The sequence below is a fragment of the Mesocricetus auratus genome, unplaced genomic scaffold (genome assembly GCF_017639785.1).
Source record: "Mesocricetus auratus isolate SY011 unplaced genomic scaffold, BCM_Maur_2.0 Super-Scaffold_100022, whole genome shotgun sequence".
Classification (NCBI taxonomy): domain Eukaryota; kingdom Metazoa; phylum Chordata; class Mammalia; order Rodentia; family Cricetidae; genus Mesocricetus; species Mesocricetus auratus.
Genome location: NW_024429203.1, coordinates 22,756,419 through 22,771,911, shown reverse-complemented (window position 1 = coordinate 22,771,911; position 15,493 = coordinate 22,756,419). Strand labels below are relative to the sequence as shown.

General features: G+C 53.4%; 1 protein-coding gene and 1 long non-coding RNA gene across 3 annotated transcripts; one reads left to right on the top strand and one right to left on the bottom strand.

Annotated features, from left to right (window-relative positions):
* Positions 1-623: 623 nt before the first annotated feature.
* Positions 624-8,832, bottom strand: Mcam (melanoma cell adhesion molecule). Of its 2 annotated transcripts, XM_005069419.4 has the most exons (16): positions 8,685-8,832; positions 6,839-6,969; positions 6,541-6,751; positions 6,381-6,451; positions 6,199-6,286; positions 4,285-4,464; positions 4,043-4,164; positions 3,768-3,930; positions 3,566-3,684; positions 3,354-3,495; positions 3,097-3,218; positions 2,855-2,996; positions 2,667-2,762; positions 2,368-2,515; positions 1,993-2,110; positions 624-1,608 (listed from the first exon to the last, which is right to left on the bottom strand). In XM_005069419.4, the coding sequence occupies exons 1-16, from the start codon at positions 8,749-8,751 to the stop codon at positions 1,579-1,581; spliced, it is 1,950 nt and encodes a 649-aa protein (XP_005069476.1). In that variant the 5' UTR covers positions 8,752-8,832; the 3' UTR covers positions 624-1,578. The 2 variants fall into 2 exon arrangements, with proteins under 2 accessions (XP_005069476.1, XP_012968223.1); XM_013112769.3 differs by lacking the exon at positions 1,993-2,110.
* A 71-nt stretch (positions 8,833-8,903) lies between these two features.
* LOC121133503 lies at positions 8,904-10,684 on the top strand. The gene is made up of 2 exons (XR_005870362.1): positions 8,904-9,542; positions 10,421-10,684. It is a non-coding gene; the product is annotated as an uncharacterized LOC121133503 (long non-coding RNA).
* The last annotated feature ends 4,809 nt before the right edge of the window (positions 10,685-15,493 follow it).

Sequence of the window (15,493 nt, the reverse complement as noted above, 5' to 3'; positions counted from 1 at the left end):
AACTTGATATTTTCCCCAGAATAGAGTCCCAATTTGTATATCAGTGTTAAGAAAACAAAACACACTTAGTTGAGATTCTTGTGGACTATTTTTTAAATGTCATTAATATAAAAAGATTTCTATTAGCAGTATTTAATCACTCTATAAAGGTAAATACTCCTGCAGAGTAGCGGAGCTTTAAGACTCGATCTCCCAAGTCCATGTTGTTTTGCCAGTGTACTTATGTGTAGAGGTCTGTTATACTAATTAGAGGTCTGTTATACTAATGTTATTTATTAATTTTTTTCATTTCCATACAGTTAACTAAAGAGCTTTTTCAAGCACCCATGTCTGTAAAAAAATATTTTTAAATAAAATTTCTTTTGTTGTAGCACACTTGAGTTCTGGCTCATCTGAGGCTGGGGGATAATACACAGGGTAGCTTCTTCGAGACGGTGGCAGTGGTACAGGCGGTAGGGGTAAGGAGAGAACATAGCTGCCCGTTGGTATTTAGTAGGCTACTCCGCTCTGGATGCTCTAGAGGTAAAGGAACAGCCTCTGGGAGCCTGTTCTTTCTGTGAGGACACGTGGGATTCTGGAAGCTCCGTGTCTGTCATCCATGATGAATGGAAAGCGACATCATGTTTTTGGGACAATTAACACTTTTATTTTTCTAACACATAATATATAAAAGGAAACAATTTGCAAATTTACAGACAAAACCATATATATATATATATATATGTATTATGTATGTATACACACACACTCACAGATGCACACATACCCCAAAAGCTCTTGCCAGGCCAAGGTTTCATCTCTAAGTACCATTCTCCCACTCGGACTCTCTTCTAAGCCCATAAGCTCACATGTAGAAATGTGGTACTAACACACCTGTAAGCTTAATCCCCATGAACAGTAGACGTCCTCTCTGTCCCACCTCTCCCCTTTCAGACTCCCATTATCCACTGAGAGAATGCAGGAAGAACAGGCTTAGTAGCCTTCACTCCAAGACAGACAGACAGAACAGCATGGCTTCTTTACTCAGGGATGTGTCTGAAGGATTACCACCAGTCCCTGACTTCTGTCCAAAGGAGAAACATCCCAAAAGATCCAGAAAGAGCAGCAGGCAGGAAGGTACAGAAGCAGCTGCCTCTGGACTTTGGGGGTTGTCTCAAGGACCAGTGTGAACAGTGTCCTGTATCACATGATACTGTCAGCATGAAGACAGCCTGTGAGGGGAGAACACCTGCTCGGAGGGGCAAGCCACTCAGCTGACAGCAGGAGATGGATTAGTAACCACTGGCTGTGTGAGGAAAAAAATCCATTTGGGAGAGAAAAATAATCAAAACCCTCCCTACTCCTGGGAGACTGAGGCCCAGTCACTTGGGATAAGCATCACTCAGTGGGGGACAGAGGACTTGGTGTCTAAAACCAGTTCCATGGCTGAATGAGATCCTCCAAATGGCTCTTGTTCTAGCTCTTGGCCCTCTGGGCCTGGTCTGTCGGGGACCTGAGTGGGGGTCTTCCCTGCTGTCCATCTGGAGGTTTTCGCTTGAGGTGAAGTCTGAGCAGGGAGCTGGAACACTGGTGACTCAGCTAATTCCTCAGATCGATGTATTTCTCTCCCTGAAAATGGGTAGAGAGAAGTAACCAGAACATGAAGAGCCAGCAGGGTTCACAGCATGAGCACCAAAAAGAGGCTGAAGCAGAGCTGATGAATTTGCAGCAGCCTTGAGACAAGCAGCAGAAATGAGGGGAAGGTGACAAGAAAAGGTAGAAGTCCCCCAACTAAGTCTCTGCAGTGGGGACAGGGGCTACACTTCTAGCAGAAGGTGGGGTGGCTCTGCTGTCATTGTCAGAAATATGAGAAGGCGGGATGGGCCCGCTCCCCATCTCCAACCAAGGAGGAAGGACAGAAAGAGTTAGTGTTCAGGAACATGAACCATTAGCCCCCTGCTCCCAATTCCTGAAAAGGGGGGTCAGACCCTGGCCTTGGGAACTGCCTCCTACCTGGTCTCCTGGAGCCCTCTTGTCACCGCTGCTGCCCTGTAGGAGAGCCATCTCTTCTGGGAGCTTATCTGACTTAACTTCAACTACAAAGTCACTCTTACGAGGCGGGGGCATCGTGCTGGGAGGAGGGAGGTGAGAGGTTGGCAACTGGGGGGCAAGGGAAGGGGATGGATACTCTATGGACTCTGGTGCTTTGGGGCCAGCTCAGGAAGGGACAATTCAGGGACGTGTGGTTGATGGAAGTTGGGCAGTGGGCAGTAAAAAAAGGTCCAATTTCTGCTCTCGAGGGCTAAGTGGGCACTGGGTAGGCAGGGGAGGTCCCTTATGAGGCAGCGAGCTGGGCAGCCGAAAATGAGGACCATGAGTTTGACTTACATCTCTTGTTTTCCTGAGCGTCCACATGGCAGTTTGCCCTTCTTGTAGAAGAAATAGAGGGTAGCACCGAGTACAGCAAGGACCGAGACGCACGCGATCACAGCCACAATGACCACACCTTTGCTTTCCGGCTGTGGCAGCTTTTTCTCTGTCAGGCAAAAACACTTCTGGTCACTCCCTGCTCCAGGCTGCTGCACTGCTGTTGCTGCCCCACCCTATCCTGCCCAGGGTGACAGATGGGTGGTCACGTTTCTCGACGGGGCAGAATGGGCACCCTGGCTTTGCCAGGCCTGGCTTACCTGTGGAGGTGCTGTTGGCTCTGGTGTGAGGGCTCACTGTGGAGGTACTGAAGCCAGTGGTTTGGCTGAAGTCGGGTGTGAGGGTGGTTAAAGTGACTAGGAGGCAGAGGGAGGGGGTTAGTAGAAGCACAGGTTAATGCCCGTGCCTGGGCATGCCCTGCCATCCTCTGTAGGGAGACGGCTCTCACCCAGCTTTAGGACCAGGATGGTGGTATTTGAGCCCAGGGAGTTGGTGGCTGTACATTCTGCACCTGTCTCCAGCAGCTCTGGGGTCACAAGGACATTCAGGGTGCTCACTATTGTCTGTGGATCTGGGTTCCATTCAGTTGCCTAAAAGTAAATGGACAACTCAAGTGGGAGGACCTCCGGCCATGGCCTCAAAGCCTAGGCCGGGTTAAAAGAACGGGGAAGCTAAATGAAGCCTTCTCACCGTGCCATTGACATTCCAGGAGATGGTGGGCCGCGGATGTCCTGAAGCCTCACAAGACAGATTCAGCAGCGCATTCTCTTGCACCCACACCTTCCTCTCCTTGGATGCCATCCACGGTGACCCTTGAGGGAGGGAAGGGTTAGACCCCCAAAAACCTCCTCCTACTTCCCACCATGGCTCTCTGGGTGCCAACTGACTTTTTTGACCCCCAACAGCTCAACACTACCCAACTCAGGTGACTGTACAAACGGCCTCACCAAAAATGCCCACGCTGACCGGCTGTGTGTGGTTCAAGCCAGGAACATTAGGAACAGATGCCACGCAGAGATACCGTCCCCCTGCTTCCTGTTTCAAGTTGTTTAGCTGGAGGACAGGTCCCTTTCCCAGCAGCTGGCCTGTCTAGGGGTGAGAGATGGGTCAGAGGGGTCTGAGAAGGAGCAAGCTCTCACCCACAGTCCCAGCTGGGTACCTTGTCTCTCAGCCACTCGAACTCAAGATCCTGGTTGCTCTCTGCCTCACAGGTCAGGGTAAGGCTACCGCCTTCCTGTGCTTCAGGGGCGGCTGGGTTCACTTGAACATCAGACACATCTGGAGGTACAGCAAAAGTGTCAGCCTGGGCAGGACAGCCGGCTCCCTCTTGCCTTAGGCTGAACCCTATCCTAATGCCTCACAGTTGACTAGCAGCTCCTGAGGGTCACTTGACAGTGTGGTCATAGTTTCCAAGTCCAAGCTCTGACACTGGTAGAGCCCACTATGCTGCTTCTGTGCAGGCTCCAAGAATAGGATGCCATTCTCATCGGTGGTCTCCTCCTCCATCTCCCCAGTTCTGGAGTTCTGGAGAGTACAAAAGGGTAAGGGTGAGCTAACCACCCTCCAGCTGCTGTCTGCCTCATTGCCTGTTCCCTTCTGCACCCCGTCCATGCACCCAGGATGGAGGCCTCCAAACCTGCTTGTTGATGGTGAAGTGTGGCTGAGGGTTGCCGTCAGTCAGACATCTGATTTTCACATGATCCCCTTCCTTCAGCAGTCCCATGGGCTCTACCTCCACCCACACTTTTTCTGCAGGGTCTGTGTGGGCAAAGGGGAAGACTCTCAGCCCAAAAACTGGCCCTGAGTTCCATGCAGAGGGACTAGCAGAAGTTCCCACCAGGCCCACCCCCAAAACCAGGGGAGCAGGTCAACACTCACAGAAAACAGGGACTGTGACCTCCCTAGATTCCTTCATGCGGTTCCCACTGGGCAGCCGGTAGCTGAGTTCACAGTAAAACTGGGCATCTTTGTCCTCCTTAACTAGCTGTGCGTTCAGAACACTCTGCAAGGTGTACAAGCCACTGGACTCCACAATCTGTGATGACTGAATGTGAACACCTGGGCAGGAGGGAACAAGGCTTGGCCTCAGCACTCCCCCACCCCAGCTTCTCCTGGGGATTAGCAGGGAGAAATCTAAGGGATAGGCCCATGGTCAAATACAAATCGGTGACCCTTCAACCATTATTGCTTGCTAACTACCCTAAAAAGACATTTACACCTTAGCACATATGCAAGTGTATGTGCCAGGATCGCCCCAGAGACAAAGGAAAATGGAGTTAGGCAAAAGGCTTAGCGGTAGAGCGTGTTCTTAACATGTGTAAGACCTTAGGTTCAATCCTCAGAGTCCAAAACAGAAGAACAGAGTGATGAAAAATTGAGACGCTGAGTGCCAACAGGAGAATGCTAATAACCACATCACATTCAGTGAGCCAACAGGAGGCAAACACAGGAGTGTCTGAACAGACCTGGAGACGTTACAAAAAGGAGGTGTGCCCGAATCGTCACTAAGGTCAGGGCTCCTCAAGCTCAGTACTATTGAGGCTTTGGACCAGAATTAATTCATTGTGGTGGGGCCACCTTGTATATTGTAGGATGCTGAGCTATATTTTTGACCTCTACCTACCAGATGCCAATAGCAGCCTCTGTGTTTGTGACAACTCCTAATGCCTCCCAATACTGCAAAGGATACCCCAGACTGGTATGTTTGCAAAATCACCCCTGGTTGAGACAGTAAAAAATACAAGCAGAAGCAAGCAGATCTCTGTAAAGTTCAAGGCCAGCCTGGTCTACAAATTGAGTTCCAGGATAGCCAGGACTATTACACAGAGGACCCTGTCTTGAAAAATCAAACCAAACCAATACAAAACATAAGCCTTGAGCCAGGAGAGGTGGTACATGCATGGAATCCCAGCACTTGGGTGACAGGCAGAGGATGAGCAGTTAAAAGCCAGCCTGAATTGCATGTGTTCCTGTCTTAAAACACCACGCCTAGACTTCCACTCCGCAACAAGCGTGTTTGTGACAGAAGGGGGTGAGAGAAACGTACTAGTTGACAGCAGAGGCCACTGCTGGGGCGGGGGGTCCACCAGAAAGGCGTTCCTAGCTTTTTTATAGCCTAATTTTTTCCTTTAAAAATGTGGGGGCTGAAGAGATGGCTCAGGGGTTATGAGCACTGACTGAGTTAAGAGTTCCAGCAACCATATTGTCACTCACAACAATCTACAATAGGATCTGATGCCCCAGGTATACATTTAGAGATACTCATACACAAAATATAAGTAAATAAAAAGTAAAAACTTTCTTTGGAACGACTTTCTATGTGTATGACTATTTTGCCTGAATATGCACACATGTCCCACAGGCATGTCTGCTGCCCTTGGAGGTCAAAAGAAGGCATCGGATCCCCTGAACTGGAGTTGTGGACAGTTGTGAGCTGTCCCTGTGAGTACTAGAAACAGACCTAAGTCCTTTGCAAGAACAACCAGTGCTCTTTTTTTTTTTTTTTTGGCTTTTCGAGACAGGGTTTCTCTGTGGCTTTGGAGGCTGTCCTGGAACTCACTTTGTAGACCAGGCTGGCCTCGAACTCACAGAGATCCGCCTGCCTCTGCCTCCCAAGTGCTGGGATTAAAGGCGTGCGCCACCAACGCCCGGCTCAACCAGTGCTCTTAACTGAGCTACCTCTCCAGCCCACAGTCTGAATTATCCAACATGATCTGCATGTTATTTTGGTTTGTTTCAGTAAAATTTCTAAAAACGCAGGCTAAATGGCCTACACAGTAAGGGACTACTCACGGTTCTCCTCCTCTTGCAGGGGCCGACCATTCTTGTACCAGATGACTCGAGGAATGGGGTACCCATTCCTCCCCACACAGGTAGCAACCTAAAGAGGATAGGATGGGAGTCTCCTTGCTTCTGACAACCCTCTCTACCCAGCTTAGCCCCTGCTCACCATCACCTGACCTATGATATCTCACCTCCCTAAGCTCTTGCCTGTCCACGTGGATGCCCACGGCATTGGCCTGGATGGTTGGCTCTTCTGGAGCTTCTACAACAGAAGGGAAATGCACAGAGACATGGAAACCCATCTTTACATGGTCCACACAACCCTGAAGGCAGGAAGGAGTGGGCACTCACTGTAGACTTGAAGCTCAATGTAGTGATCCTGGAGCCGTGGCCGCTTGCTCTTACACAGGAACACTCGCTCATCATGGGGAGTGACCTGACTCAGGGCCAGAGTATCCCCTGAGCCCTCATGGAGGCTAAGACGGTGCTCGTATTCCCCGGGTTCATTCTGACCCTGGCCCTGGCGCACATGGAAAATGGGTATCTGCCTCTCCTTGTGAATCTGAGAGCAAGGAACACAGAGATGAGCTACCTACCCGAGGGGCAGGGCTCCCCACCAACTGCTGTCCTCCAAAGCCCAAGCACTCACCAAAAACCAGTCCACATGGCTGAAGTTGGCAGAGGGAAGCGAGGGGCCACACTTCAGAAGGGCCGTTCCGCCCACTTCCACCTCCACCACATCTGGAGTGGGTGCAGGCTGTTTCCCCTCTCCTGGCACACCTGGGGAAGGGGGGGAGCATCAGGCAGCTTTGTCAGCCCCAGTTGCTCCAGGCTGTCCTGTCCCTTCTCGCATGGTTCACTGCAGCTGTTCTACTCTAAGGGTCTGGGGAGGGCACTGTCCTCTTTACCCTTTACTTCACCATGCCCACCCCCCAACCTGGGCCAGACCTCTCCCAGTGGATATGGACTGGAACATAGACTGTATCTCTTAAGAGAAACTTGTGGGGACACAGATAAGGGGAACATGGGCTCTGGGCCAAGAGGAAGGCCCCTTTGCTCCTGGGCCCCTTCCTAGTCCTGATGAGCTCAGACTATGAGAATGCAAGGCATGTGCCAGGCTGGGGCACAACAGGCCCCTTTGTGTCCCCACCTCCCTGCGAAGACGTCACTATCCTACCCTCTGCCCCCCAGATCCACCAGAAGACACAGTGGGGCAACTCTGGCCAGAGGCTACAACTCATACTCCCAAGGCAGCATGTCAAGGAACATTGCAACACAATCAGAAGACCCTATCCAAGTACAGAGGGGTAGGAATCTCCCCCAGGGGTGAAGTCAAGGACCAAAGAGCAGGCAGGAGCGACATCAGTGCTGCCAGCATGCTGCCAGCCCTTTGAGAAGGTGATGTCACTGGACACAATCTGACTGGGCACTGGGAAGCCTGGATTGTGTGGCTTCCAGACAGGAGGGCAGGTGGGGTGGTCTTCAGCCAAGAGCAGGAACCTTGGATCTCTGGCTGTTTTCTGAGAGCCAGAAGAACAGGGCAGAGTGAGGCTAGGTTTGCTGTGCTGCGGCTGCCTAGCTGGCTTAGCCCTTTCCCCAGATATAAGGTCAGCCTGGGAGGCACTAGACCAGTACCCCAGGGACGAGGCTGGCACTGGGCAAGAGGCCAGCGAAGTGGGTAATGCCCAGTCCTCCCCTTCCCCAGCCCGACTAGTGGCTGGGACGGGATAAGAAGCCAAGAATAACACACAACACTGCTGCAGGCCGTGCAAGGGAAGCCCGAACCCAGGAGATGGCTCAAGGAAAAGCTCCGAGGCTAAGGCGCTCTCCATCAGACTCTATTCCCTAACCTAAGTCGTTTCTATTGTAGAACTTCATTCGTCGTCTGTGCTGTGATGGAAATCAAACCGGGAGGCGCGAGGCGACCCACACCACCCGCTACTGCCCTTGCCAACGCCCAGCCCGAGCAGAAGCCACCGTCCCTCCTCCCTCGCTCACCTCCAAACTGGCGTGAAGCCCAGACGGAGGGGGAGGGATCGGCGCCCCCCTCCAACAAGGGAAACAGCTTTTTCCAGCAACAGGCGGGCGCGGGATGCACGGGTTGGGGATGCGCCCCAGCCGCGCTTCTGTCCCGGCTCCAGCCGCCCGCACCCAGAGTAAGCACCTGCGGGAGGCCGGCCCCACAGTCCTGCAGAGGCTCGGCCCCACCCCTTCCCGCTTGCCGCGGCAGCCTCGTGGCTCGGTCCGTTACCAGAATAATCTATAGGCTGCAAACCTGCTGCAAAGAACTTGCACGCACGCGGAGCGCCTGGGAATCGGGGACTCTGACTAGAAGCGCCAGCCTGGGTGCAGTGCCCTGGCCTCTGCCTTGCTGCCAGCTCTGATTTCCGGCACACTCCGGCCCCGTCGAAGACATCCCCCACTCCCAACGCCTGGGCCCTGCGGGACGCGGGTCGGTTCGTCCCCCGCCCCCCATACACACACACAAAACTCACCCGTGGCGCGGCGACAACAGCAGCAGGCAGCGAACAAGAAGGCGCAGACCAGCCTTGGAAGACCCATGCTTCCCCGACGGATGGAGAGAGCTAAGTGAGGAGCTCGCGGCTGTCCGGACTGACGTCAGGGGGCGGGGGAGGGGACCCCGGGCGCCGCCCGGCCCCGCCCCGCCCCGCGCAGCCCCCCGGCCCCTCCCCGCGCCCTAGGGGGCGGGCCCCGGCGCGCGGACTGGGAGCTGAGCCCCGGTCCTGGCCTGGAAGCCAACTCCTGCTTCCCAGCCTCCTGGCTTAGAAAGGTTGAGGGAGCAATGACAGGTGTCTTGAGGCTCAAATGACTGACCAAGGCAGCAGAAGAAGCTGGCCCGGTCGCCTTAGAGCTGTTCTGGACGCAGTAGCAGCACTCACTGGGATTTGGCTACTATCAACGGGTGTAGCCCCAGGGACCCTAGAGCAGAGAAACAGGAGAGCGGTTTCCCCAATGGGAGCCTCCCAATAAGGTTCCTCTACCCTGCTTTGGAGGCATGGAGCTGGCCCTGATCGCCTTCTGGAATGACTGCTTCACTGCGGCGACTGCCGGCTTGGCACTGCCCCAGAGTCTCCGCTGTCTGGCAATCCTGGGGAAGAACTGTGCCAGGTCCCACAGACCTAGAGGTGCCGTCAGAGGGGTAGGGGAATTGGAAACGGTGCCTTTTAGGTCGTTCTTTCATATTCAAGTTCCTGCAAGTCCCTCTTACACTAGAGAAGGAAGGAAGGGGTCTGAATTCACAAGCCCGTGGTCCACACCCAGGCCCAGATAATTCTGTTCCAACGCTCCTCATGCCTTCCTGGTCTCCAGCTCAGTTTCCCGAATGAGGAAAGGTTAGTATTAATGGATGTGGAAGTGCCCGGCTTGACCCCCAGAAACCTATTGCTCCCCCTAATGTTTGAAAGCTGTCATCGTGTGTGTGTGTGTGTGTGTGTGTGTGTGTGTGTGTGTGTGTGTGTGTGTCCCGCCCCACCACCCCCGTACCCATCCCTCAGTTCTCTCACACTGCTGGTCCTGGCTCAGTGGCTGAGGAGTCAGAGCCATATGCATCAGCGGCAAATCCTGATCACAGTCTCTCACACAGCAAGAGGCCAGGAACGCTATTCTCCTCTTTCCAAACCCCAACATCTCCCTGGGTCGTCTGGACTCTAGAACTAAGACTCAAAAAAGACCCCAAGACCATAGCTTCGGGAAGGGTTTCACACTCTTCAGCTGGGAGAGTCAGAGGGGTCTGGATTTAGGGTAGTGGTCTGCCCCCTGCACGGCAGCCTTTCCACTGCTGCCTGAGAGAGGAGGGTCAGGCAGCAAGCACCAGAGATGGCCAGGTGACCTGAGAGGATGCTCTGGGTTGCTTTCTGATGACTCAGAGATGACTGGCAAACCACATCAACCTCATCTTTCAGAGTCGCCCGTCACCCCCCCCCCCAGTCCATTAGTCTCCAGCCAGAGCCGTGCTGAGCCTGCCAGGCTGCTGGCTTAGGCCCTTGAGGGGAGAGAATAAGGGTCCTGCCTCCTCTACCCTCCAGAGTGAAGTGATGGGCACTGGTCCCTGGCCCAGAGCAAAATAGGAAGATAAGCACATTTCCCTGCAGAAATGGTTAAAGGATGTCGTTTGACTAGGCAGGCCAAGAGCTGCACCCTCTCCCCCCCCAACACACACACCCTACTTCTTCATTTAACACCATTAACTTATCATTTTCTTTTCTGGCAGCCTGGAAACAAAGCCAGCTAACCACCAAGGACAGTCGATTCTGAATACTTCCTCTTCGATTGATGCCAGGTGGGGGTTGAAGGAGTCATTTCTGCAGTGAAAGGGAAATAAGATTAGAGCCCAGGGTGACATCCCGTCCCTCCCATCCCTCCCGGGTGTACGTGACCAACGCAAACAAACAGACTGTACTTTAAGAAGTCTGGCCCCTGAGGCCAGACTTGGTAGTAACGTAGGCTCTGAGAGATTAGTGGCCCAGGACTCTCACCATTGTTTCTGTGTCTCATTTACTGTGAGGGGTTTGAAGACACCCATTGGTGTCATAATTTGCAAAGAAGAGCTCTGAAGACCATACAGGGCCAGACGTTCCTTCTCCTGGATTCTGCACTCACCTAAGGACGGAAGCCTATGGTGGAATCTCAGTGCCTAGCTGGGGTGTGCCTGCACTTCCATCCTGTCTGCCTGCAGGGCACAAAGCCCTTTCTGCTTGCTGTCAGTTTTGGGGCCACAAAGGATGACCTCTATCCGATGTCTGGCAGGTCCTGAGAACTTTGGTTCTCAGGTGACCCCGATGCCAGCAGCTGCTAGCTTATTAGGAAAAACAAAAAGAACAAACCCCTGAAACCAGGTCATTTATGTGCCAGGTAGACAGCGTCTCATGGCTGGCAGATGCCTGAGCTGTAGTCAGCTACTCCCAGACTCAGAGCCTGAGTTCAAGAGTGATTCGGACAACACTGGGAGAGCACACCCCATCTCCACCCCACAAGACATTTACTCAACACCTATCTTGCCTTACAAGTACCTAGTTTTATCAAAATGAGCCCAATAAGATATTTTTAAAGATTTAAAAAAAATCTTTAAATGAAAGAGAAGGAGGAGAAGAAGAAAGAGGAGAAGAAGCTGCCGCCAGTAGCCTCAGGCTGGTATGGAAAGATCAGGGGACACAAAGATTAGTAATGGTTCTTATGAAGGGGGCATTTTGAAATTCCAAACCAAAGACGACGGGTCAGGACCCTGGAGAGGACTCAGAGATCTGTGAGCCAGGAGGGAGTGCAGAGAGCTTAGTGGGGGTGGATGTAGGGCTTCAGCTCATGGGGGACACCAGAGAACAGCCCCCACATCTTCAGGACTTCCGGTAAACCAGGAGTGAGAGCCACAGACGTGTGAGCATAGAACAGGACACACCGAGGCTGCATGGGGTCGCATGGGGTCGCGGTCCCCATCGTCAGTTACAATCTCCCTTGTGGTCGGGGCTTTCCATTCCTTGTTAAAGTGGGGAAGAGATACAGAAAATTAAGCAGTTGAAAAAGTAAGAAAAGTTGGGAAAGTAAGTAGAGTTGGAGGTAATAAGACAAGGATGCCCCACCTCCTTGCTGGGAAGGGTGGGCTGGGCGGAGGAAGGAAACGGATAAAGACTGCTTGCAGCTGCGATGAGGAGATTGGGGGTGGGCAGCAATCTTGGCATCTATAGAGGCTGGGGAACCCCCTCCCTGGCCTGGCCAGAAAACAGAATCCAGGAGGGGTAGCAGGAGACTTTGCAGAGTAGGGGGATCTGCTCTGGGAGGGCACCACAGAGTGAAACCCAGGGTGGGTTGAGGTGGGGGTCAATTGCTGTGGAGGACATCATCAAGCCAGGAAACCGGATACTAGCGGGTGGGTGGAAGATGTGGGGGAAGAAATTGAATGGAGGGAAGCAGTCTCTACTCAGGCCGGACACGAAGTCTCACTCATGTCCTTAGCACCTGACCCAGGACAGGAGGAAGGAGGTGCAGGCTGTTTTGGGGTGCACGCTAACAGTGACATGGGAAAGGGGGAGGGTGACTTTCTGGGGGGGGTGGGAGGAGCTATTTTTAAACTTGGAAAAACCGTGAGTTCATCTCCACCCTGGAGGCGGCAAAGGCTCTATTGTGCAGGGGTCGGAGAAGGGGGAGCCAGAGGAGGGGGGCTGAGTGACACAAAGGGGAGGATTATGTTGGAACAGGGTGGAGGAGGGGCGTCGGCGTCACAGCTGGCCTACTGAACCTTAGGGTTGCTCCGGACTAAGGCTAGGGTGGGGACTTCCACAGGCATAAACCCCGCTGTTGGGGAGCTGGGGTCTGCAACATCCGGCGGCTCATCCTGGGGAGGGGGCTGGATGGTGGGATCCCCACCGCCTGGCTTTCCCATGGACCGCTGGGTCTGTTCCCAGGATCCCAACATTCCAAGGCTCCCCCGGGAGCTTTGGGCCTCTTCTCTTGGCCCCTTCCTTGCGGTAGCGTTGGGGGGGGGAGTGGTGGCGTGAACGAATTAGGATACTCCCTAGAGACTGGGAACCCTTAAAACCAACAAGGCAGTAGTGGATGGGGTTTGTTGACAGAGGTCAATGGCCTTCCATCCTTGCTCCCAGCCCTCGTGAATGCTTAGACCATAGACTGACCCTCTTGTCGCCTCTGACCCTAGGGGTCTGTCCTCGTGAAACAGTCTACCTGGCCGCTTCGCAGCACCTAGGTTCACTCTCACCACGCAGCCGAGGCGGGAAGGCACTGCAGCAGCTGGGCGCTCCGCGGTCCTGCCCAGGGGATGCCGAGGGGAAGGCGGGGCATCCGGCCGTACTCACCAACCCAAACATTACCAAAAATGCTCAGGCGGCTCGGTCGAGTTGGGAGGGGGACCATGGGACTCTCCGGAAACCCCGAATCCGGTCTCAGAGTCTTTCCCAGCGCGGCCCTCGGCAGTGATTCAGTCGGTCCGGTCACCCCTCTGGGAAGGGGGGGGCAGATCTCGGGGGAGTACGGAGGTGCGGTGTGGCAGTACCCTAGGGTCCAGGGCCGAGGATTCTGCCCATGCACCCGGATCCCGGTGGCGAGCACCCTGCAGCTCCACGCGGAGCAAGTCTGTTCGCCTGTGGAGTCCTTTTTCCGCGGCCTCTGGGGTTCACACCGTAACCCACTTCCCTGTCCCCAGCATAGATGTGGGGGAAAAGGATACCCGGGCCCAGGCCGGATGCTGGGAGTTTACACCTACCCCTACATCCGCTCTCCCAAATGCCACCACCCAGGGGGAGGAATGTCCCCAGAGGGAGTTTGACTTTGCGTTGTCCCGGAGGCAAAGACCAGCTGCTGGTCCTCTGTTAGGGGGCTTAAGAGAAATCAGGATGTATCACGTTCTGGGTCTACTGGCCACTGTGTTCTCGGAAGGACAGGGGTACACCCTCCTTAAGGCTTTCTGTCAGCTTCCAGACAGGGACAGGACTGCACTGGGATCCTAAGTAGCAGACTTGAGAAGAAAGGAGATAGTTAAGGTCGACCTGCTGTCTTTCCAGACTACAAACCCTGATGACTTGGGCCATCAAGGGAACTCCAAAAGTTAGAGATTTGGATCCAAACTCGCTTAGAAGATGCCGCCTTCCCTGCGTGTGCCTGCCTGCACCCCTGGAAGCAGTGAGGTCTCACTTGAAGGAACTGGTGGCCTCGAGACCAGCTTCCTACATGTTCAGCTGCTAACCTCAACAAGGAGAGAAGACAGGGCTCTGAGGGAAGAAAAACGCTGCCTCTATTGACATGGGACTTTACAGTTTAGGACTTTGACTTACAGGCCACCGTGGTGACCGTGTCTATCTTGATCTTTACAACAGAAAATGGTAAAAGGTGATTGCGCGCTTGCTTGAATAGGCTTGTAGTCCCAGCATTTAGGAAATGGAGATAGGAGGATTCTGAGTTTGAGGACAGCCTGTATTTACATAGTGAGGCCTTAACTTAAAAAAAAAATAGACTGGGGTGGCCTACGCCTTTAATCCCAGCACTCGGGAGGTGGAGGCAGGCGGATCATTCGAGGCCAGCCTGGTCTACAGAGCAAGTTCCAGGACAGCCTCCAAAACAATACAGAGAAACCCTGTCTCAAAACACCCACCTCCAAATAATAATAATAACTTTAGCCAGGCAGTGATGGCACATACATTTAATCCCAGCACTCCGGAGGCAGAGGCAGGGGCCATCCTGGTCTACAGACAGAGTTCCAGAATAGCAAGAACTACAGAGAGAAACCCTGTCTCTGAAAAAAAAAGAAGAAAGAAAGCTTCCAGAGGAAACTATGCCCTGGGTGGCATATGCATTCCTGGTACTTGGGAGACTGAGATGGGGGATTGAGGCTAGCCTGGGCAAGATTTCAAGTCCCTGTCTCAAACAGCAAGGGTAACATGAACTTGTGGTCTTCCAGCTCTGATACCCTGGTATTATAGGCATGTGCCACCTTGCCTGTTTGATACAATGCTGTGGATCAAACTCAGGATTCCGTGCATGCTGGGCAAGCACTCTGCCAATGAGCTACATTCCCAGCAAGCAGCGAGGACTTCGCCGAAGGAGGTTTATCTATAACTGCTAGACCTCTGAGCCGCAGCAGTGAGGAGACCCTGTGGGACTGAAAGGGTGGGACAAGAAGTTGGAAAGGGAGTGTCAGAGCCTTGTCCTCAGCCTCTGCCAGCCAGGAAAGCTTTCTGGAAACCTGGAGGTGCCCGTGAAAGATCAGCCGCAGAAGGGAGCAAGCTCGGTGGGGTGTGGGGGTGTGGTGGTGTGCATCCGCCATCCCAGTACTTGAGACCCAGAAACAGAAGGATTGCTGTGCTGTGTTGCTGCAAGTTGGAAGGCAGCCTAGTCTATATAACAAGATGCTGTCTCAAAAAAAAAAAAAAAAAAAGGGCTGGCCATTCCAGGCAGGGGAAATGGCACCAACAAAGAGAGGGAAGGGGGCCAGGAAGCCAGGCAGGATTACACATGCTTGTAATCCCTCAGCACTTGGGAGGCAGAGGCAGAAAGATCAGGGTTTCGATTTTACCCTAGGCTACATGAAAACCTGGCTCAAAACCAAAATGACCTGGCATGGTGGTATACAGCTGTCTTTAATCCCAGAACTTGGGAGGCAGATGCATGTGGGTCTCTGAGTTGGAGGCTGGTCAGACATAGTGAGACCCTTGTCTTAAAAACCATCAACCGACGAAACAAACCAACAAACATCTGAGAGAGAGAGAGGGAGGGAGGGAGGGGGAGAGAGGGAGGGAGGGAGGGGGGAGGGGAGAGGGAGGGAAGAGGGAGGGAGAGAGGA

What these genes read in the sequence shown, in the direction of transcription:
- Mcam (XM_005069419.4), bottom strand. Translation starts at nt 8,751, where the DNA reads ATGGGTCTTCCAAGGCTGGTCTGCGCCTTCTTGTTCGCTGCCTGCTGC. An exon ending in TCAGGAGCTGCTAGTCAACT is followed by an intron (nt 3,685 to 3,767) that starts GTGAGGCATTAG and finishes CTGTACCTCCAG; the next exon opens with ATGTGTCTGATGTTCAAGTG. An exon ending in CCTGGAATGTCAATGGCACG is followed by an intron (nt 2,997 to 3,096) that starts GTGAGAAGGCTT and finishes ATTTACTTTTAG; the next exon opens with GCAACTGAATGGAACCCAGA.